This window comes from Oncorhynchus mykiss, chromosome 5, assembly GCF_057628025.1.
Source record: "Oncorhynchus mykiss isolate SJ-2025 chromosome 5, ASM5762802v1, whole genome shotgun sequence".
Taxonomy (NCBI): Eukaryota; Metazoa; Chordata; class Actinopteri; order Salmoniformes; family Salmonidae; genus Oncorhynchus; species Oncorhynchus mykiss.
The window spans coordinates 65,623,729-65,647,509 of NC_143026.1; the positions used below are offsets into that span (position 1 = coordinate 65,623,729).

Sequence of the window (23,781 nt, forward strand, 5' to 3'; positions counted from 1 at the left end):
AATAGAGATGACAGTAGAGATGAATGCATCCTTTGACTCAAGAAACCACTTCAACATATAAAATGTTGAATTCCACATTGTAGTGCAGTCTTGTTTAGGCCTCAGCTCAGGCATCCCTATCTGGCGTTGTGTAGACTTTAGTTTTTCAGCACCTACTTTGCTCCTGTGGAAGTATTCCACAGCTGCTTTCACTTTGTCCACAGTGGGCTTCATCACCTTTAGAGCATCTCTTACAATCAGGTTGATTGTGTGGGAAAGACATGGATGATGGGTCCATTTTTAAATTTTCATGGCTTTGGTTATGTTAACTGCATTGTCGCTAACACAACAGAATACTTTTCCATCTACTTGCCATTCTCTAGCCACTCTCAACAGTTCCTCTGCCAAGTTCTTTGAGGTGTGTGTCGCTGAACTCAAAGCAGTCAAGAATACAGCTAGACATTGAAACGTCTTAAATGAAGTGACATGTAACCAACATGTAAGAAGTGGTTACCCTTGATGTCCAGCAGTCAATGGTAAGACAAACTGCAGTAGCTTTTTGGACTCTTTCCCGCACTGAAGCCTGTGTGCTCTCGTACAGTTCTGGAATAAGTGATTTTGAAAGGGTTTTCCTGCTTGGAATTGTGTACATTGGATTTAGACTATTGCTATAATTTCTGAAACCTCTATCCTCCACGATCGAAAATGGCTGGAAATCGGTGGCAATCATTTTAGCCAATCCAATATCAATTTGGCCTTGTTTTGCCACAGACATAGACTTTAGCATAAACTGGTCCATAGAAGACTGCGTTGCTGTGGGTCGCGGAGTATGCCTAATTGACTGAGTGGATACATCTCCAGTGTGGAGGTGCCGGCTCCACCACTATCACTAGCAGGCCCACTAGTTTCTCAAAACTCAGATACAGCTAGCTTCACAGTTGGGTGCACAGTTAGCATATGCCGGTGTAGGTTGTGCGTAGAACCAGCTTTATATGAGATTTTATTTTGGCAAATTCTACACTGTGCTCTAACATTGTCTACATTATTAAAATGCATCCAAATGCTACGGTGCTTCCGACTCATTTTCCAGCTGTTGTTTTCACAGCTGTCCTTCCTCTCTCTCCTCGCTGCTAAGTGTGTGACTGTGAGTGAGTTGGCTCGGCCCTCCCTCACGCATCTTTGGTTCATTGGTTGACACTGCGTGTCTGATTGACAGGATCAACAGGTGAGGCTGTTAGTCTGAGTAGACAGTCAGAACGAATGTGTGTGCGCTTGAGCATTTAGACCGATATTATTTTTTATATTAGTTATTCTTTGAATTAGTTAATTCTATTCATTTAAATATTTTGATTATTAATACATTAATTTTTGTATATTTTTATAAATAGATTTGGCTCTTCTGATATGCGAGCCGGCTCCCAACGTTCACCTACAAGAGCCGGCTCTTAGAGCCGACTCGTTAGCGAACGACCCATCACTAGTTGACAATAATTACATTACACAATTTCTGATACATCACGTCTTACTTTTATTTTCATGCGTAAATATCAGGATTATGCCTCTACTGCCATTAATTTCAGTTAGACTGGTTTGGATTTCTCCCTAACCACTTGTGGGTTTATGACGGTTTTGTCCAAAAGTGGATCAGCTTTTGTCAAAATTGACTTTTAGTAGCAGGTTAAAGATAACTTACACAGCAGGTAAGCCATGTTGCAGGTTAGGATAATTAGGTTAAGAAAAGGCTTACGATTAGCTAAAATACAAAAAAAATCTACTTTTGATGTAAATTCTCAAATTAATAGAACTTTGCCATTAATGACAACACTTAACTCCTCTAATAATGTAATAGCTATGGCTACAACATTTTACATACAATTAACGTTAATAGTGGTCTATATTTATTGTAGATAAACCTAAACAAGTTCATAAGTAAATTTTACATTTTGAATTTCAAGAAACAATATTGTATTTGCTAAACAGGGTTTGTAACACAGGCTAAGAATGTATCACTATCATCTTCACAGGATTTGTTTCAAGCCGGACATGAAAGTTATTGTACACGCTGTTCACTTGAAAGAAAAATGGCGTCAAGAACCGCCAACTGTTCCTAAAAGTCAGAAACCTACACTTGGAGATTCAGAAAGGTAGATACACATGTTCTTCATCCATGTATAATGCTAATATAATTGTATGTTTACAAAATATGAATCTAATTGATGTAATTTAACTGTGATGGTGCGATCAGCTGCTAACTAGCAGTGTTGTCGTGGACACGTTACAAGAAAATGTGTACAGATATGTAAGGTTACTTATGTGCTGTCACTATCTTGTGGATCTCACCATCTTTTATTAGCTGCATTTACCCTTAGGCTACATGTTTAAACTTTTGTGTTATTTTCAGTTCCAAAGCTGTGAGTGAAAACAGCGAGAACAACAACAGTGGAACTGTTGAAAAGGCACCTCTCGCCAGGGTAGTGTTATGAGTTCATGTCATTTGCTGATCTCTTCTTTTTTAACATTTTTATTAGTAGTTAGAGTTCTCACAATTTTAATTCATTGCACCCATGTACTTTTCCACAGAACAATTTCCTCACCAATGAGTCCACCTTCGTGCCACCAAGGCCTGCCCCACCTTAACCAGGTGGGGATTATCCACAGGTGGGGATTATCCACGGGTGGGCTCTTTCGCAAATGGTTCTCAGTCATTTTGCAATCCTACTCGTGAGTGCTTTCAGTGATCAGTGAGATGTTTGGCTGTGATCTACCATGGGCAACCTGTTTATTTTCCCAATGTCTTTGGCCATGTGGAGTTGGTTAAGTGTCGAGTGTCTGAGATCATATGCTTACTTGCAACACAACACTTTTTATCCTCCAGCAATGATGTCCAGTGTCCTTGAGCCTTCACAATTTGGAACAAGTATTCTGCAGTCCACAATCTTAATGGTCACTGTCTTCGCCCAGACATTGATGTATCTGCCATTTTAAAGGTAAACTGTCCTTTTATTCAGATCATGATAATAACAAACCAACAATAAGTTAACATGCCATGTCTCACCTATACTACAGACAATACAGTCTTACCAGCAGTAGAACCTGAAAGGAACAATGAACATGAAAAGAGACTCCCAAGAGATGCAGATATTCTTGTTGGCCTACCTCACAGCAAAGGTAACTACTAACTGTTGTATTTAGTGTTTTTCTAAATTGGACAACATGTTCTATTGGTATTCCACCCATTAGGATGAACCTTTTTCTTATACTCTGTTCTGTTTGATTTCAGATGGCGAATAATAGCCAGACATTTGAGGTGGGGGTGGAGGGGTGTATTTTATCAGTGATGGAGGAAGAGGAGCAGCTACGGAAGGAAGACCGTGAGAAGAACAAGCAGCTTGATGACCAGCTCGATTTACAGGTCAGAGGTAATTTCTCTCAATACATCCTAAACAATCTTTGATTTATGTAAATAAGTTGTGAAGCTGAAAATGTTGTTATCCTTTTTGTTTTGTGTGTGTTATTATTGTGGGATGGTTATTGATTTGAATTATAAAAGATAAATTGCTTGTAACATGTAAAACAATCAAACAACACTATATTTTCTGTGGCTGATGCTGTCAAGCAGTTCACAGAGAAATTACAAGCCTTTTGCCACCGCAGTCGACACCCACGTCATGAGCTGCCAGTGAAGAACTTCTTTATTGAGGGGGACAGAATTATGTTTCTGGGTTGGTGTAATTCAATTATTTCTTTACTGGTGTGAAGCGAAAAACCTACATCAAAGTTAAAAATGTATTTTTTGCTTACGCATAGGATATGATTTCCTATTAATGTGTTTGAATGTGTCCTACCCATGCAGATAGCTGCTGCACAGAACATCAGCTCTCAGGGTAAGACTATAGATTAGAGACCTAAGACGGTATTTTTTTAAAGTGTTTTGAAGCAATTATGAATTTTCAACTTGTTATTAGTGAGTCTTGCCCTTTGACTGATTTACTCTATGTGAATGCACGCATAAGCTAAGTGTTTACACAGGTCAACACACTAACATTATGGTGTCACTTCAAGACACTGTAACGTTTTCCAAAGACATGATCAACAATTAATTAATGTGTAGTGGGTTTATTTTTGTTTTGGTGACCACAGGATTTCCTTCTTCACGGGGGTCTTTCAGAGTTGGTGGAGCTGTCATCGCTGGTCAGTCACCAGACCGTTCAGATTCAGCAGTTCTTGGAGGAGCTTGGCTTGACCAAAAATTGCCCCAAACAGTGAAGCAGCATTGGAGAACGTTGTATAGCATGTACAGTCTATAGTTTTTGTTAACATAGTTTAATTACTGAACATGGGAAATGTTTTGTAAAACTTTATAATAAATTGTATACCTCAATATGTAATGTATTTTACGTGCTTTTCAAATTACTTGATATTGTAAGACATTTCCGTCACCTCGGAAGTGTTTCAATTGTAAACATTTGTATCCGTATAATATTGCTGCAAGGATACATTGTGGCACCGTTACTGAATTGATACATTTTACTAGTTATTGCTAAAGTTCCGTTCGCCGGATGTGACATAGGAGCCATCACGCTAAACGTGGAATTCGTTGTTGCTGATTGGCTCATTCTGGCAAGTGACGTTGTTGCCGTCACAGTTGACCAATGAACAACAAGAGAGCGTCCTGTCGTGTGTGAGTTTTTGTTTGGTTTGATCTAAATATAAGTGTTTATCCACGTTTTTAAGATGAATTTGTAAATGATCTGTAGCATCGTAGAAAATGGATAAGAAAATAATATTGCACAGTATTATGTAGAATCAATTCGCGGTACAGTAAGCTAACACTGGCAAGCAAGCACACAGCCTAGCTAGCTAACGTTAGCTATACATTCAGGGAGTGCTTAGTCGACTGGCATTTTCTTCGTGCTAGTTCTTTTGAATGGCAGCCTTGCATGTAAAGCTGCTAGAAGGATGAAATTATGCCATTCCCGCTATGAACATGCTTTTGCAAAGACCGCTAGTGCTGCGTCCATTATACCTATTTAATGTTATGCACTTGCCACTATTCTTTCTCAGTGATAGTATTTTGAGGCTTGATCAAAAATGTCTCTTCAATAGTTCCCACTCCAGAAGGAGAGGACAGCCCGTGGAAAGGGATTTTAGGCACCACAACCAGGGGGTATGGCGAGAAGTGCAAGAGGAGAGGAGGCAGGAGTCCATCCCCAGGGGTTTCTGCCTGTCTATGTGCCCTATCCGCGAGCTGCAGGACAGGGAGGCCCAGAACTTACTGCACCGATTTGAGGTGTTGTCGGGTACTGAGCGGGAACGCTGGCCCAGGGCTGACCCCTCAGGTGTGGTAAAGGAGTATGCTAGACCTGCAGCAGGGAAGGACTCCACTCGACCTAGTGACCTGCGACCACCAGCTGTGCTGCTAAAGACTGTGTTCTACCTCGTCGACAACATCGCTGCCTCCCCCACACTGCGTCCATGGACCGAGGCTAGTCATCTCCACTAGATGCCTTCTGTTATCTTGTCATATTATTTTATGCAACATTTCATTAACACATTTCTTCTTGTGCTGTGCATTTCTAGGTGTATGATTTTGTCTTTGACCGGCTGCGCAGTGTGAGACAGGATATGATCATCCAGAGGGTGTCTGGTGCTGACTGTGTGGCCGTGCTGGAGAGGACAGTCCGCTTCCTGATCTACGCCTCCTACCGGCTGTGTGGGGAGCCCCTGCGCCTCTACGACCCCCGCATCAATGATACCCACCTGCAGGAAAGCCTCAGCTGGCTGCTGGAATGCTACACCAGTGGAAAGCACCCCAACCAGGAGGAGTTCCAGGCTCTCGGTCTCCTCTACAACCTGGGTGAGTAGTCCTGGGCCCAGTCTCCCAAATGCATCTTTAAGCTCAGTTCGTCGCCAGAACCTTCGTAGGAGCGTCGGTAAATTCCTGAGCTGTTTCCCCAAAACCATCGTTATTAACGTTGCACTTAAACGCTTATAATCTAACGCCTGCCACAGACCACTCATCGAACAGCTAAATGCGTCGTTAGATGCTTTTTTTTTTGCCCTCGCACCTCACTTTATACACAGTTCTCCGCTAAACATAGAATCACACATCATATTTGTCTCTGTGACGCCGAGAACTTCAGAACAAAGTTGACTACAAACACAAAGTTGACATTGTTTTTGCAGTTGATACAAACAAGCAATGTGTAAAAAGATGCATCAAATAAAAAATGAGAACTGCATTAAAATATGAACAGTAAGCTATTGGCCCATTTCAATCATATAAAAATATGAACAGTAAGCTATTGGCCCATTTAAATCATATAAAAATATGAACAGTAAGCTATTGGCCCATTTAAATCATATTAAAATATGAACAGTAAGCTGTTGGCCCATTTCAATCATATAAAAATATGAACAGTAAGCTATTGGCCCATTTCAATCATATTAAAATATGAACAGTAAGCTGTTGGCCCATTTCAATCATATAAAAATATGAACAGTAAGCTATTGGCCCATTTCAATCATATAAAAATATGAACAGTAAGCTATTGGCCCATTTCAATCATATTAAAATATGAACAGTAAGCTGTTGGCCCATTTCAATCATATAAAAATATGAACAGTAAGCTATTGGCCCATTTCAATCATATTAAAATAAATGTAATGTTCAATCAGTTCTATTTTGCTACTGTCTGTAATTTGTCAACATGTTTCATGTGTAGCTTAACATTGGTGCAATGATGGGCCAAATTGGTGATAAGCCACCTCAATATTTGCAGCCATGGGTGGTAATATCTTTATAGGAGCTGATCTGTCATCAGTTTTGTGAAATAATTATAATGTTAAGGAAAGATTTGAATGGAGAAAGCTGATCTGAGAGCAACACACCCTTTCGATCCTATCAGTATCAACACATGCTCCAACAACGTACTTAGCAATTGTTCTCTGTGTGTGGTGTTTTGGGGAACACGTTGCATCTTGGCCCATTGTAAGAAAGATGCATGGTTAAATACTCGTAAGTTCTGGGCCCTGGATTGTAGCCAACATTGTGTTCACATAAATGCAAGACAACCTGAGAAGGTTCTAGCTTGTTGTTTATTTTACTCTCACTTACTGAGACATCCACTGTGAGTTTGGGAGTAAAAAAACACAAAAAATGGATGGTAAATTGCTGTCTTCAAACAGATAGCTGACATACAGAGCACGACTCTTAAAGATAATTGAATCACAGCCTCTATGAGGACAGGGTTGGGTTCACCAATGGTACATATGAGATGAAGGAAATGGAAATGGCCAAAGGACCAATATTGTGTAAAAGAGCTGCATATGATTAATGATGGTGTTACTGCGAATTACAAGCTTGTAATTTCACTAAACGCCAGAGAAACTGACAGCCGAGTGTACTGAAAAGCAGCAAGTGGTCGTCCTATCGCCTCTGACCACAGAACATCATCAGTTATTTTATATTAATTTCTAGACAATTCTACATGTTGATCTTCACGGTGATCTACTGTGCACTGTCTTCCTTCTTAACAGACTCATATTTCCTGTATAATATATCCAGGTTCAAGCCGTGCCACACAGCACACCATGGAGCTGCCAGAGCGGATACGCTCCTCCCCTGTCATGCATCTGGCCCTGTCAGTGAGCCGGGCCTTCATTGAACGCAACCCTGTACGACTCCTCCGATTGGCCCACAGTCTGGACTTCCTGCAGAGCTGTGCCCTGCACCGGCACCTAGAGACCTGTCGCAGAGACCTGCTGCTGATCTACAGCCACGGACACAGCAGCAAGAACTGCCGCTTCCCCCTCCACAAGCTGGCCCACATCCTGGCCCTGGATGTCCCCCTCACCAACCAGCTGTGCCAGGCCCATGGGGTGGAAGTCCATGGGGACTATGTGGTCTTCTCCAAGACCTCCTTCACTGAGCCAGAGGCTGGGAAGCTACAGTGTGCACACTTTCATGATCTGGTGGACAGGAAGCAGAGGGATCTCACTGTTGGTAGCATCATTCATGGCTGCACTTGATATGACCAGACATGGACATTGGATAAACTGCGGCCTGCCTGCTCCAAGAAGACTGAGATGCACTTGATTTTATAGATTTTAAAGTTTTCTAAATAAACTTGTTTTAAAGTGATTTGTGAATATTCCCTTAACATCGACACCTGTTACATTTACACATAAAAATGTTGTGATTATAAAGTTGCCCTTTTGGACAAATCAAACATTTGATTATGATAGATCAGCGATCACACAAGAAATGTATGCCATATAGAGAACCACATGAATTACCATGTTTTATATACTGTATCTATAATTGTTTTTGACTTCTGCTGCCTTTGGTTTTAAAATAAAGCATTTATTTTTTGAAGAGTTTAGTCTGTTTTCTTTCATGCATTTTTACTTCTCTGCCAGTGCTATTGACGTTTTGTGAGTGCTGCAGTGGTTGAGTATGAGTGGGTGTAGTCTAGAAGTTCAGGCTTCTCACATGAGTCAATGAAACAACATTTGGAAGGATGGTCATGTGAGGCTAGAGCGGTTGTAACAGGCTGTTTTTCTATAACTAAATGGGTAAATATAATTGCTGTCTTTCTAATGAATCCTTGTGAATTGTATGAAGCGCTGGAAGATTATGGAAAAGGATGCAAGTGCTCATTCAATGGCAATGAATGTCCAGACTGTATTACACTTATCAGTGCTCTCAATTTGCCACTTGAGGGGGCTAAAGGTTTATCTGGAGAGTGTGAGCACTGCAAGCATTGAAACGCATATTAATTTGAACTACCCTGATATTTCTAACATTAGTTCACATACCCAAGTTAAGAGGGTTCTCATCAATATTGCATGCATGCAACTAATCATATTCATACTTAGAGGTGATCTATGTCAGGTTAATTAAAGATCATGCCTGGATTAATTAGACTGTTAAGTAGACAACACTGATTAGTACAAAATGTAATGCCAACTGCAAAGAGATTTTTACTCCAGACTGTTAAATTTATTTCATTTTTATTTAACCAGGTAGGCCAGTTGAGAACCATTTACAACTGCGACCTGGCCAAGATGAAGCAAAGCAGTGTGACAAAAACAACACAGAGTTACACAAACGTACAGTCAATAACACAAAATAAAAATCTATGTAGTGTGTGCAAATGTAGAAGAGTAAGGAGGTAGGCAATAAATAGGCCCTAGAGGTGAAAATAATTACAATTTAGCATTAATACTGGAGTTATAGATGTGCAGATGATGTGCAAGTAGAGATACCGGGGTGCAAAAGGGTAAGTAATAATATGGGGATGAGGTTGTCGGGTGTGCTATTTACAGATTGGAAGCAGGGGCTTAGCTGTATTTTATTTTTGTTCAGGCCAGGGCCATTGTCAAATGTCCAGATCAACTGGCGTGTGTCAGCTAACGTTTTTTTTTTTTTTGCCCATAGATATTGTAATTATTTAGTCATATCACATGAATACACATTAGACATGACACAATGTATAAAATTGCAGGAAATGTAGCTTTAAAACTGCAACATTTTCTTTTTCACCCATGACAAATGGTGTAGAATTGCAGGAATTAAGCTTGAAATTATTTCCACCAACAAGCAGTTTGTGTCATGAATAGTGCTGTGCCCATAGAAATAGACGTGGCGCGTGCGCGCGCGGGGAGAATTCTGGAAGAGGGGCCCCGGAGTGAAAAAGCTTGGGAACCCCAGAGCTAGGCTATAGGAGCTGTTCTGACTCGAACCAGCCGTGACAAAGCTTTGAAACGTCAAGGAGGCGAGGAGGCACAGTTGGAGAAGAAAGGGACAACACCAAGGCTCTGGAAATAAATGTATAAACATTATCTATTTTCTATCGTGCTACATTTCAGGGGATGGGAGGACACTAATAATCTGGAATGCTGTTATATGAGAGAACGAAACTGAGGCGGGTGAATCAGGCACGCAAAAAGAGGACTGTCTATGTGCCTTGAGCTCTGACGGAAAAAGCCAGTTGCCCCGAAACGGGATTTCTCAAAGTGGGATGCTGATAACATGATCCTTGCTTGCCGATTCGAGACAGAAGTTGGCGCTCACACATTAGTGCCTCAATGAATAGGCTACGTAAGAATGAGAGGATGGTCGAAGCTACTGTACATTTGAAGCGTTGAGTATCTGAAGTCTGAACTTTATAACTCTGAGCGACTTTAGAACTCTCGTCACAGCAAACTGGGGTAATATTGAGAATGTGGAGGTCCTGCTGGACAGCGTGTATCTCGTGGACTTTATTCATCTGCATCGTCAGAAGTTATGCACAAGAAAGACAGTAAGTGGTTGACCTAATTCTATTGTAAATGAGCATGTTGCCATTTTTACTGCAATACGCAAAACCACACTGTTTCAACTCTGCTCATTCCTAGTTTAACAGATCAATCACTACTTCATTTATTGCAAACATTTTTACTTGTACACATCGCATTGTTTTGTATTTGTATTGATTTTTTTCTTCATTTTCAGTACAAGCTAAATTTTGCATTTGCGGAATGAAATCAGGATTGTTTGGGAAAATCGAATGACATGGATTTATAAAGAGGGTTTGTTCATTATGCTATGAACGTGAAACAATGTATCGAACTCACTTGACACGTTCAGCGCCCTAGTTGCGGTTGGATTGATGATGCTGTCGACACGTTTTCACATGAAGTATGGGATTTTTAAAATTCTAAAATGTTATTACAACGCTTTATAAATTATACTATGTCCCATTAGCAGGCGACATTTGGGTTATATGATGCAAATCGAATGGTTGAGCCCCAATTGTTTATTTATTTGTGACTTCGTTGTAATACTTTGCAGCAAATATCAACCCTGATAAAAGTTTGTGTTTTTCTCATTAGTTTTCACCTACTCCCTATTTGCATAAACAACACTATTGAAATTTAAACAGTTAAAAATAAAGTCCTTTGTATAGAATTGGTCAATCAGGACTCCTCTTCTGCTTCGAGAAGTGTTTTAGAGCCCATTTACAACAAGAAAACAGTAAATGTTTTATTTTACAATACACCATTCATATACCATTATCTCTGATAGGAGAAGAAAATGACAAAGAGCTTACAGTCTAAGCCCAATGAGATGCTTTACTTGATTTGTGTACATATTATTTCCTATGAATGGAAAACTCTCCTCCACACTTAGCACCTTATGGTCACTATAGTACCATACCGCTATTTCCTCCACCTCCCTGTGTTTGACAAAAAGCTCTACTGAAATTCGTTTGACTTTGGGCTCTTTGATGCTATCAGTCATGCTGCTGTCAACAGTATGACAGAGCCTAATCCTGAACAGTGGAGAATTTGGCTGTGTTATAATTACAAGCTGTGCTGAGGCCACAACACCACACCATAGAGAACTCTATAGGACTAATACCAGCGTTCCTAACAAAATAACATCCGTCTTCAAGCATTGGAGACTGAATTCGGAGACAGGCAGAACCACTTTGAAGTTCCGTGCATCTGCCTGTGTGACTAAAGTGAGCATGGTCCTCAGCACCTGACGCAGGGCTGTCAAAGAGATGATTGAACTTGCTGCAGATCAAACCCTGAGAGTCAATTTCCTCATATTATCTTGCTATTCTCAAAGCCCCCCTTATCCAAGGGATTTTCTCATGACTCTGGGACTTAGATAGCCTCTGGCTCCCAGCACTGTAATGCTAAACACATGATCGGACAATAAGACATGGGTGATCTCGATTAAAGTTTAAGAAGGGAGCTCCCAGGTCTGGAAAAACTGTCACCTGAATGACAAACAGAACTAGCTTTTTATATACTGTAATCACATTTTTATTGAGTTTCACTCATGAAAAGGTTAAATGAGCATGTAATAACACCATAGCAATTGTAATGTAATAGTAGTGTGATAGTGTACAACATGGAAACCTAAGTATGTCTCCAAACTAAAGCCAGTTGAACCCCTTGCTCTCATTTATGGTGGTCTTTTGCCTACCATTGGTCAAAGTTTACTTGGTCTTTTAGAATGTTTATGTGCATCTGAGGATGTCATTTGGCCTCCAACCCTTCTGACAGCCGTCTTCCCTCGACTAAATATCAGAATGACTGTCTGGAATCTTGCTCGTTATGTAAAAAAAAAAAACGACTATAAGGTTACATCAGAAGTGGTTTCAGACCACCCAAAGAGAACACTAGAGCAGAGCCCTGTTGGCTGACAGGTACTGTGTCGCTGCTAACATCGAGTTAAACCTTAGCTCACTTTGCAAATCCCTTGAGGTGTGTTTGTGTGTGTGCGTCAATACTGTCTTAGGAACAGCCATATTTGGAGGGCAGGAGGAGGGTGAAGTTGGGGTCATATGGTGTGTTGATATTGGATGCTGCTGGAAGCATAGTTGGATGAGAATGATCTATATATCAGAACCTTTAAAAAACAGCAAGCCCTCAAGGACCAGAGTTGTGAACCACTGGCTGAAGTACTGTCTGATCAAAAGCCCACTCTTTGTCCTGGTCACTAGGGGTTACCTGATTGCTGCTCCCTCAGTTTTCCGCGCTGGCGTGGAGGAGGCCCTGAGCATTACCATCTTCAATGCTGTGGAGGAGACGCATGTCCAAGTCCAGCTCTCTGTGAAGGGTGAGACGGTGGCACACAGCCATGGCACTGTGCTAGGTGAGGACCCACACACACACACACACACACACACACACACACACACACACACACACACACACACACACACACACACACACACACACACACACACACCACCATTCCCTACACACACTGAGAGTGGATTACACACACGCTCTTACAGGGGACAGTGTGAGGCTGATTGACCCCTGACCTGTTGGGTTGAGTGTAAACTCCTGACCTCACAGGGCCCTTAACGGATGTTTCTTATGATAGGGGGTTTATGGAAAAGCCTGGCTTGTCTAACCAGGCTTTTGTGTATATCTATGTGGGCTTTGTTTGACAGCACTACTAATGGGACTTCAGCACTTCATTGAAAGAGCCTGTAGCTGTATTTCCTGCATAGTGCATCGCTCCAGTTCCACTGGTTTTCCTTTCCTCTGGCAATTCATTGATAACTGTAAAATTGAGATTTCACATAACTGGTTATTGTGATGTATCTAAATGTTTGCACACATCGCACCGAATGTGGATCTAGCGTTCTTCTGCCAATCGTTCAGACATTTGTCACTCGATTCTACATGTAAAATCGGTGCGTCCTCGGTTCGCAAATTACGTTCATTAGTGCTAAGTAGTCTCGGCCAGCAAATGCTATTGGACGTGTGTCTGAGCCTAAAGTACAGTATAACCAAACATTATATAACTAAGATTCTTGATTACTGTAAATGACAAGGACGGAAACCGGTATACAATGTGCCCCTCAAGGACCGGTGTTGGCACGAGTTAATGTTCCTTGAATCAAACCACACCTCAATCACAAGAGCTTAATCATTTTGACAGAAGGTTTTACTTGGTTTTGTGTGAACTTTTACTGATTGATTTTATTTCATTTTCTCCATTTCAGACAAAGGTACAATCAAATTAAAGGTGAGAGCAACGTCATTGTGTTTAACAGCATTTTTATCTACCATTCATCAGTTGATCATATCAGGTCTTTCTTGTGTGGAGTTATAAATAAAGAACGCAATTGTTGTTTCAAGAGTGTATTTGAAATGCATTGAAATGGTTGTGGCTCCAGCTGCGCAGTAGTGAGATCCCATTCAGTTTGTCAGCATTCCACAAACGAAATACAGAACAACACGAACATCATTTGTATGTGAACATCTGCCTTTTTGCACATTCATTTGGAATAAGGTAACAGCCTCAATATAATATGCAACATCTGTTTATGTGCATGTAAGGGTCTGCAGCCCCCCAAAGGCTAGAATGGATCAATCCAACATGCACGACTTGATTCCTCCACTCCCTCTAACCCCCACCCCTGTCTTTATCAAATATAGTCTTGTATTGTCCACTGTGTTAGCTAAGCACTTTAGCATCTGGTTTGCCACTGCTCTGTGTGGTGTGGTGTTGTGTTAGGGACCGCATCCTGAAGATATACTATATGTGTCCTTCCTGGTTGCAGGTCCCTCCTGGTCTGAGAGGTCAGGCCCATCTGAAGGTGTGGGGGAATCGCCACATTACTGAGGGGGGATATATCTTCCACAACTACACCACTGTCACTGTGGACAGCAAGGGCACAGCCGTCTTCATCCAGACTGATAAGCCAGTCTACAAGCCCAAACACAAAGGTCTCAATCTCCCTGGCCCTTTAATTTTTTTTATTTCACCTTTGTTTAACCAGGTAGGCTAGTTGAGAACAAGTTCTCATTTACAACTACGAACTGGCCAAGATAAAGCAAAGCAGTTTGACACATACAACATCACAGAGTTACACATGGAATAAACAAACATACAGTCAATAATACAGTAGAAATAAAGTATATATACAGTGTGTGCAAATGAGGTAAGATAAGGTAGGTAAGGCAATAAATAGGCCATAGTGGCGAGGTAATTATGATATAGCAAATAAACACTGGAGTGATAGATGTGCAGAAGATGAATGTGCGAGTAGAGATACTGGGGTGCAAAGGTGCAAAATAAATAAATAAATACAGTATGGGGATGAGGTAGTTGGATGGGCTATTTACAGATGGGCTATGTACAGGTGCAATGATCTGTGAGCTGCTCTGACAGCTGGTGCTTGAAGTTAGTGAGGGAGATGAGTCTCCAGCTTCAGTGATTTTTGCAGTTCGTTCCAGTCATTGGCAGCAGAGAACCGGAAGGAAAGGCGGCCAAAGGTGGAATTGGCTTTGGGGGTGACCAGTGAAATATACAGTGCCTTGCGAAAGTATTCGGCCCCCTTGAACTTTGCGACCTTTTGCCACATTTCAGGCTTCAAACATAAAGATATAAAACTGTATTTTTTTGTGAAGAATCAACAACAAGTGGGACACAATCATGAAGTGGAATGACATTTATTGGATATTTAAAACTTTTTTAACAAATCAAAAACGGAAAAATTGGGCGTGCAAAATTATTCAGCCCCCTTAAGTTAATACTTTGTAGCGCCACCTTTTGCTGCGATTCCAGCTGTAAGTCGCTTGGGGTATGTCTCTATCAGTTTTGCACATCGAGAGACTGACATTTTTTCCCATTCCTCCTTGCAAAACAGCTCGAGCTCAGTGAGGTTGGATGGAGAGCATTTGTGAACAGCAGTTTTCAGTTCTTTCCACAGATTCTCGATTGGATTCAGGTCTGGACTTTGACTTGGCCATTCTAACACCTGGATATGTTTATTTTTGAACCATTCCATTGTAGATTTTGCTTTATGTTTTGGATCATTGTCTTGTTGGAAGACAATTCTCCATCCCAGTCTCAGGTCTTTTGCAGACTCCATCAGGTTTTCTTCCAGAATGGTCCTGTATTTGGCTCCATCCATCTTCCCATCAATTTTAACCATCTTCCCTGTCCCTGCTGAAGAAAAGCAGGCCCAAACCACGATGCTGCCACCACCATGTTTGACAGTGTGTTCAGCTGTGTTGCTTTTACGCCAAACATAACGTCTTGCATTGTTGCCAAAAAGTTCAATTTTGGTTTCATCTGACCAGAGCACCTTCTTCCACATGTTTGGTGTGTCTCCCAGGTGGCTTGTGGCAAACTTTAAACAACACTTTTTATGGATATCTTTAAGAAATGGCTTTCTTCTTGCCACTCTTCCATAAAGGCCAGATTTGTGCAATATACGACTGATTGTTGTCCTATGGACAGAGTCTCCCACCTCAGCTGTAGATCTCTGCAGTTCATCCAGAGTGATCATGGGCCTCTTGGCTGCATCTCTGATCAGTCTTCTCCTTGTATGAGCTGAAAGTTTAGAGGGACGGCCAGGTCTTGGTAGATTTGCAGTGGTCTGATACTCCTTCCATTTCAATATTATCGCCTGCACAGTGCTCCTTGGGATGTTTAAAGCTTGGGAAATCTTTTTGTATCCAAATCCGGCTTTAAACTTCTTCACAACAGTATCTCGGACCTGCCTGGTGTGTTCCTTGTTCTTCATGATGCTCTCTGCGCTTTTAACGGACCTCTGAGACTATCACAGTGCAGGTGCATTTATACGGAGACTTGATTACACACAGGTGGATTGTATTTATCATCATTAGTCATTTAGGTCAACATTGGATCATTCAGAGATCCTCACTGAACTTCTGGAGAGAGTTTGCTGCACTGAAAGTAAAGGGGCTGAATAATTTTGCACGCCCAATTTTTCAGTTTTTGATTTGTTAAAAAAGTATGAAATATCCAATAAATGTCATTCCACTTCATGATTGTGTCCCACTTGTTGTTGATTCTTCACAAAAAATACAGTTTTATATCTTTATGTTTGAAGCCTGAAATGTGGCAAAAGGTCGCAAAGTTCAAGGGGGCCGAATACTTTCGCAAGGCACTGTACCTGCTGGAGCGCGTGTTGCGGGTGGGTGCTGCTATGGTGACCAGTGAACTGAGATAAGGCAGGCTTTACCTAGCAAAGACCTGTAGATGACCTGGAGCCAGTGGGTTTGGCGACGAGTATGAAGCGAGGGCCAGCCAACAAGAGCGTACAGGTCGCAGTGGTGGGTAGTATATGGGGCTTTGGTGACAAAACGGATGGCACTGTAATAGACTGCATCCAATTTGTTGAGTAGAGTGTTGGAGGCTATTTTGTAAATGACATCGCCGAAGTCGAGGATCGGTAGGATAGTCAGTTTTACGAGGGTGGTTGGCAGCATTAGTGAAGGATGCTTTGTTGCGAAATAGGAAGCCGATTCTAGATTTAATTTTGGATTGGAGATGCTTAATGTGGGTCTGGAAGGAGAGTTTACAGTCTAACCAGACCCCTAGGTATTTGTAGTTGTCCACATATTCTAAGTCAGAACCGTCCAGAGTAGTGATGCTAGACGGGCGGGCGGGTGCGGGCAGCGATCGGTTGAAGAGCATGCATTTAGTTTTACTTGCATTTAAGAGCAGTTGGAGGCCACGGAAGGAGAGTTGTATGGCATTGAAGCTCATCTGGAGGTTAGTTAGCACAGTGTCCAAAGAAGGGCCAGAAGTATACAGAATTGTGTCGTCTGCATAGAGGTGGATCAGAGAATCACCAGCAGCAAGAGCGACATCATTGATGTATACAGAGAAGAGAGTCAGCCCGAGAATTGAAACCTGTGGCACCCCCATAGAGACTGCCAGAGGTCCCGACAACAGGCCCTCCGATTTTACACACTGAACTCTATCAGAGAAGTAGTTGGTGAATCAGGCGAGGCAGTCATTTGAGAAACCAAGGCTCTCAAATGACTGCCTCGTCTGCTGATAAGAATGTGGTGATTGACAGAGTCGAAAGCCTTGTCCAGGTCGATAAATATGGCTACACAGTATTGTCTCTTATCGATGACAGTTATGATATCGTTTAGGACCTTGAGCGTGGCTGAGGTGCATCCCTGAGGTGACCGGGGAAGGGGTAACCAGGTGGAAAGCATGGCCAGCTGTAGAAAAATGCTTTATCGGTGGTGACAGTGTTTCCAAGCCTCAGTGCAGTGGGCAGCTGGGAGGAGGTGCTCTTATTCTCCATGGACTTTACAGTGTCCCAGAATGGATGCAAATTTCTGTTAAAAAAGCTAGCCTTAGCTTTCCTAACTGCCTGTGTATATTGGTTCCTAACTTCCCTGAAAAGTTGCATATCACAGGGGCTATTTGATGCTAGTGCAGTACGCCACAGGATGTTTTTGTGCTGGTCAAGGGCAGTCAGGTCTGGAGTGAACCAAGGGCTATATCTGTTCCTGGTTCTACATTTTTTGAATTCCATTTTGAATTTAGTATCAGCAATACAGTAGATAGATTTACTCATAGGCCATTATGTCTTAATAGCAGCCCAGGAGAAAAGCTAATGACATGGATTGTCTATTCCACTCTACATTAAAAAAAATGCATTAAAGTGGGTAATAATCTGTTCCTCTCTCAATCCAGTGCTCATCAACGTGTACTCTGTCACTCCGGATCTGAGGCCGGCCAATGACAAGGTAATGCAACCAGTCTCTCACATCAAAGCCAAGACATCACACCCACTTACAGGAAATGGATGGGATATGAATTATGAGAATCAGGTGTGTTGACCTAATGTGTGTCAGTGGGCCTTGATGCCAAGCAGCTGGCCTCCTCTCTTTTGATGTGTACCGGCTTCAAATGAAGGGTGGCGGCATCATGCTAGTTTTACACACTTATTTTTTCCAAGAACACCTCAGAGGGGAGTGAAGCGGGGGAAACCTGGCCTGAGTGTACCAAATGTACAGTAACCTATTTACCTCCACAAACCTTGAGTCATTTCTGCTGGATTTTTTGAAATGGCTCCAAATATACCATTGCCACTGTGTAGACAGTGTGTTTATTGATGGCTAGAGCTATAAAGGTCTGCTGCTGGCAATGGCTAACGAACGCACTCACAGATAGATGATTGTTGGAGAGGGGAGGGGGAGGAGATATTTTACCATGTGGCTGTGCAGTTTGTCTAATGTGTGTGCCAACCTTGACTATTTTTTCCCCATCTTCTTCTTTCCCTGGTTGCAGATTGAAGCCTACGTTGTGGTGAGTGGATGGAGAAGGACCACTTGGTCCGGGAGGGAGGGCCACGGACACTGGGGGTTTAGTGTCCCAATCCCAGGCAGAAGATTACAGGGCAGGGAAGGGCTCACTTTGATAACAGGCCTGTGCTCTGAGCTCCAGCCTGGCCCCTGAAGCAGACCAACCTAACACTGAACATGAAAGGAACTTCTCTCTTTGACTCAGCTGCTCTCCCCTGCTGTTACTAGCTCCTCAATCTCTCTCCTTCTCTCTCTCCCCCACTCTCCGTCCATCTCATGTCCTCCAGTGCTCTGTCTGCAGTGGCTTTGTAGTGTAAATATGCTACTTGGTGTTAAGATTCCAGTAGAAGTTGTTGTATAAATGAGCTCAGCTCAGGCACTAAGAATAACTGTGTAGCTGTTGTGTTATTCTGTCACCTGCAGCCAGCAGACCAGTGGCCTTCTGGGTAGGGGAGTTTCTGTGAGAGTAGCTGTAATTACCTGATTGACAGCAGTTAGTGTTAGTCTTTCTCCTAGAGTCAGAGCCAGGCCAGTAAGAAGTAGCTTACTGTAGGAGTGGGGGACATGGAGGGGTTATCCCCAATATATGTATTTACATAACCCTTACATAACTTCACTCGTGAGTACTTATGTAAGTTCATGCTGTTTTAGGGCAATCCTCCACAGCTTTCACGTAGGGAGAAACAGATTGATGCCTGTTTTGATGAAAGTAGAATCTCTTGATCAACTGTGTATTCATACTCTGGATTGCAGGACCCAAGAGGATCGCGGATGGTCCAGTGGAAAGGGCTTAAACCCCTCTGCTGCGGTGAGAGAAACTCCCTATGTTATCATGTGATGTTGACTGAGTCAAAAACACTGTTTTTTTACCCCTGCTTTTCTCCTCAGGGGTCGTCAACATGAGTTTCCCTCTCTCAGACCAGCCTGTGTTTGGAGAGTGGTTCATCTTTGTAGAGATGCAGGGACACACCTACAACAAGTCCTTTGAAGTGCAGAAGTATAGTGAGTTGATAACTGAGCGTGACCATTTATCCAGATTGGGATGTGGTTTGGGTTGAAAGGTTTTGGAACTCCAGCATGATTACATAACATAGATATGTTCAAAGATCCTTCTGTTTGAGGTGGTATTTATAGGTTTGAACTGGGACTGTACAGCCAAGTTGTCACGCCTCTCTTTGCATAATGTGGACTCCTCTCCCCCTGCTCCACACAGTGATGCCCAAGTTTGAGCTGGTGATAGACCCTCCACAGTACATCCAGGACCTCAACATGTGTGAACAGGCTACTGTGAGGGCCGGGTGAGTGACTGACTCGCATCATTCACTTCAACATGGTCAATGTGATTTCCTAACACATATTGTTCTTTGAATATTAGAAAGGCAAAGTAGCACCTCTACTCTTGTTAAAACACAAACTACTTTTCTGTCTTTAGATATATCTTTGGGAAGCCAGTGACCGGGAAGATGACAGTGAACATGACAGTGAATGGAGTTGGGTACTACCGGCATGAGGTGGGCCATCCTGTGGTCAAGACCATGGAGGTGAGTGAACCCTGCTGCAGTGCTGAAGAATCTAAAACTATCAGGAAAATGGAATCACATTCAACCCTTTTAGTATTAATTTCAGATATTTAACAGTCTGTCTGTTTCCTCCACTATTATTAGATCAAAGGCTCAGCGACCTTCAGCCTGTGTGTCAAAGACATGATGCCCCTGGATGTGGCTGATCATTTCCGGGGCACGGTGAACATGTGGGTGTCAGTGACCAGCAAGGACGGAGGGCGACAAACCATGTTCGATGATTCAACCCCAGTTCACAAGCAGCTTATCGACATCAAATACTCAAAGGACACTCGCAAACAGTTCAAGCCTGGTCTGCCCTACAAGGGAAAGGTAAGAGACAGCCAAAGGTATTCATACCACTGACTTCACATGACCTCTATCAAGGGAAGCTGGACTGTACAAGACTTGCGTTCACTTATGCGTCTCAATGCGAGAGACCTGACTGTCTGTCCCCCTGTCCCCCAGGTAGAGGTAACTTACCCTGACGGTAGCCCAGCAGATGGGGTGCGGGTGCGTGTGAAGGCGGAGCTGACCCCTAAGGACAACGTGTACACCAGCGAGCTGACTTCCAGGGATGGCCGGGCCACGTTTGAGATCCCCTCCATTCCCAACTCTGCCCAGTACGTCTGGCTGGAGGTCAGTGGACCATGGAGGTGGAGAGATGGAGGGAGGTGGAGAGATGGAGGGAGGAGGACAAATAGAGGGAGGTGGACAAATGGAGGCTGGTGGAGAGATGGAGGGAGGATGACAAATAGAGGGAGGTGGACAAATGGAGGCTGGTGGAGAGATGGAGGGAGGAGGACAAATAGAGGAAGGTGGACAAATAGAGGCTGGTGGAGAGATGGAGGGAGGAGGACAATAGAGGGAGGTGGACAAATGGAGGCTGGTGGAGAGATGGAGGGAGGTGGACAAATAGAGGAAAGTGGACAAATAGAGGCTGGTGGAGAGATGGAGGGAGGAGGACAAATAGAGGGAGGTGGACAAATAGAGGAAGGAGGACAGATAGAGGCTGTTGGAGAGATGGAGGGAGGAGGTGGAGGGATAGAGGTGGAGTGTTCGAGGGAGAGGTGGAGCGAGAAGGAGGGATAGAGGGAGAGGTGGAGAGATAGAGGGAATGGCGATAGAGAGGGAGAGGTGGAGGGGGAAGAGAGAGATGGAGGTGGACATGGCTAGAGCTTAGTTAGTTTCTCATAAGAGCTATTCATAAAACCCGAGCTATCAGGATTTTGTTTGATGTCATCATAGTCCAGAGAGTGGGATGTATTGGTGGGTTAAATCCTATTGTGTGTTGTGCCCCAGACCAAGGTGACAGCCATAAATGGCCGTCCGGCTGGAGACCAGTACCTCCCCAGCTACCTGTCCATCAGCAGCTGGTACTCCCCCAGCAAGTGTCACATTCAGATCCAGAGCCTCAGCGCTCCTCTCAAGGTAGGCACTCCACTCGACTTATCATTACTTTACTAGCATTACAGATCATCAGGTCTCCAACACCATCGTTGAGACATGGGCCACATATCATAGACATACTGTATGTAAACAGTAATAACATGGTACTTCTAATACTGTTATGATCCTTATGATGTCCCTAGGGTAATAGTGGTGTGTGTTTTTGTGTGTTTAGATCGATCAAGAGGCTGAGGTCACTTTGAAGTCCACCTGTCCCTGTAACTTCACCCTCCACTATGAGATCGCCTCCAGAGGAAACATTGTCCAGTCCGGCCAGCAGCAGCCCAACGCTACAGCCCACAGAAGCAAGAGGGCAGCGGTCACCTTTGACAAGAACATCCACACCACCATGCCACCCAGTGGCTCTGGTCAGTACTATAGAGTCCCATAATGAAGAGCAGAGAACTTTGACCAATGGACACCATGTTTGCACCAAACGTTTCAATAGAGGATAGATGGTCAAACATATTTAACTCTGAATCTCCCCACTCTGTCTCTTCCACCCCTTATCTCCTCTCTCCCTTTACCCTCTCTTTCTCTTCCCATGCTCTCCAGGTCCGGAAGCCTCCTCCCCACAGGGTGAGACAGACAGCTGTATGGTGGTGCTGCGTTTCCCAGTGACCCACTCCATGGCGCCCCTCAGCCGCCTCCTGGTCTACTATGTGAAGGGGAATGGAGAGGGCGTCACTGACAGTCTACAGATCCCCGTACAGCCCAGCTTTGAGAACCAGGTACCGTACAGGACGTCCCTCTCTGAGTCCTTGCGTCCCTCAATGTGCACTGTACACACAGTCTTGCCTGTAGACACAGTCCTACCTGTACACACAGTCCTGCCTGTACACACAGTAGCTGTCAGAATGATAGGTAGGTCTATCATGGTTGCCAGTTTGTCCCTGATTTAGCCAACTCATGCCAGACAACAAAGGAGTTGGCTAAAGCAGAAACATACTGGCAACCAGGCCACGTTCAGTTTGGGATAGGGCTGGGCGAAATGGCCTAAAAATCTTATCTCAATGATAATTTTTTATTTTTCTAAAAATATGTTTTGCTGTACAATTAAAGGTAAAATACACTGCATGTCAAGCAGTCAGCAATAATCAAATTAATTCAGGGCTTGTGCAATGATACCTAAACTAAATATAAGCCTTACAAAACCCTAAGACCCACTAATTATTTCATTATTACAAATAGATGCTTTTTTTTTGCAATAATCAGTGATCTGGCATTCAGGTCAGTCTTTGAAAAGGCCCTTTTTGTTACCAATTTAACTAGAACCATGCATAATGCACATTCACTAATAATGACTAACTTCTTGAAGCAGGCATTATAGAAAATGAACACAGGTCTCATAAACAACCTCTCAAGCACAAGCCCACGTGTTAGTGAGTAGCCAGCTAATATTTATAGTTGAAGTTTATCCAACTTGGATCTATTTGCTGTCTAACAAGGTAGAACAGTTGAATTGTTATGAACACACCCTGCTGTCCATCTCCAACTGTTGGAACAGCATGCTAGCCTGTCCACTTTGTTCAGATGTTGAAATCAAGTGGCCTACCTTATTTCTCAGAATAACTTATTTCTCAAGTTGCACATTTTTATACTTATTGCACATTAATAAAACACAGACAAGACAGCTAGTATAACAGTCTTTGGCAGAAATGCTGCTATAGTGGTACTGCAATGGCACGCGACAAACTGAGCATTCATATTCCAGAACCAATGTGCATCAATACTCCTGTTTTAGTAGTGTCTGTTTGGCGTGCAGTTTGAGTAGTTGAGACATAAAAAGGGTTAACTTCTCCTCTGTTACAGTAAAAGGCCTCAATGTGTTTCGGTGTCTATGTGACCAATTCTGTCGGACCAAACATCAAATGCAAATAGCGAATTGAAACAACTTGTCAGAGAGGAAGTGATCTCTCATCTTTGTTGTTGTGAGTGGCAGGAGAGGGGCTTGGTGTGTGTGTGTAAGCGTAAGCAGAAAGGAAGAGGCGAAGCAAGAGGTTTTACTCTTGCCGAAATCTGTCCAAAATATGACTTATATGTGTTTCTATGGGTTTATTTTGGACCTAAGCTTGTCACCTGCCTTCCTGCCTTTGGGACAACGGCTCCAATTGTTAGGGCGGAGACATGAGCATCTCGTCATTATATACAGATCTCTGGTGTAAATGTGAAGTTGCACACAGCACAGAAGGCG

The 23,781-nt window shown here is 42.9% G+C and overlaps 2 protein-coding genes and 1 pseudogene across 6 annotated transcripts in view; 2 read left to right on the forward strand and 1 right to left on the reverse strand.

Annotated features, from left to right (window-relative positions):
* The window catches only part of LOC110522984 (required for excision 1-B domain-containing protein-like), a 24,299-nt pseudogene extending 21,614 nt beyond the window's left edge, over nt 1-2,685 (reverse strand).
* sac3d1 (SAC3 domain containing 1) lies at nt 2,018-8,356 on the forward strand. Of its 5 annotated transcripts, none has more exons than XM_090235556.1 (10): nt 2,018-2,123; nt 2,381-2,450; nt 2,560-2,637; nt 2,855-2,966; nt 3,046-3,147; nt 3,260-3,863; nt 4,120-4,660; nt 5,086-5,464; nt 5,560-5,836; nt 7,547-8,356. In XM_090235556.1, the coding sequence occupies exons 7-10, from the start codon at nt 4,632-4,634 to the stop codon at nt 8,008-8,010; spliced, it is 1,149 nt and encodes a 382-aa protein (XP_090091682.1). In that variant the 5' UTR covers nt 2,018-2,123; nt 2,381-2,450; nt 2,560-2,637; nt 2,855-2,966; nt 3,046-3,147; nt 3,260-3,863; nt 4,120-4,631; the 3' UTR covers nt 8,011-8,356. The 5 variants fall into 5 exon arrangements, with proteins under 5 accessions (XP_090091682.1, XP_090091683.1, XP_090091684.1 ...); XM_090235557.1 differs by having other exon boundaries at nt 3,260-3,391; nt 3,599-4,660; XM_090235558.1 differs by having other exon boundaries at nt 3,260-3,391.
* A 1,236-nt stretch (nt 8,357-9,592) lies between these two features.
* LOC110524317 (C3 and PZP-like alpha-2-macroglobulin domain-containing protein 8) overlaps nt 9,593-23,781 on the forward strand; it is a 70,870-nt gene continuing 56,681 nt past the window's right edge. Inside the window, exons 1-15 of the mRNA XM_036978062.2 lie at nt 9,593-10,286; nt 12,483-12,634; nt 13,500-13,522; nt 14,061-14,226; nt 17,969-18,021; nt 18,566-18,583; nt 19,333-19,387; nt 19,468-19,581; nt 19,793-19,877; nt 20,012-20,120; nt 20,244-20,471; nt 20,607-20,777; nt 21,441-21,569; nt 21,763-21,955; nt 22,143-22,318. Of these exons, the coding sequence (XP_036833957.2) occupies nt 10,207-10,286; nt 12,483-12,634; nt 13,500-13,522; nt 14,061-14,226; nt 17,969-18,021; nt 18,566-18,583; nt 19,333-19,387; nt 19,468-19,581; nt 19,793-19,877; nt 20,012-20,120; nt 20,244-20,471; nt 20,607-20,777; nt 21,441-21,569; nt 21,763-21,955; nt 22,143-22,318 (1,752 nt within the window). The 5' untranslated portion in view covers nt 9,593-10,206. The remainder of the gene's footprint in view (nt 10,287-12,482; nt 12,635-13,499; nt 13,523-14,060; nt 14,227-17,968; nt 18,022-18,565; nt 18,584-19,332; nt 19,388-19,467; nt 19,582-19,792; nt 19,878-20,011; nt 20,121-20,243; nt 20,472-20,606; nt 20,778-21,440; nt 21,570-21,762; nt 21,956-22,142; nt 22,319-23,781) is intronic.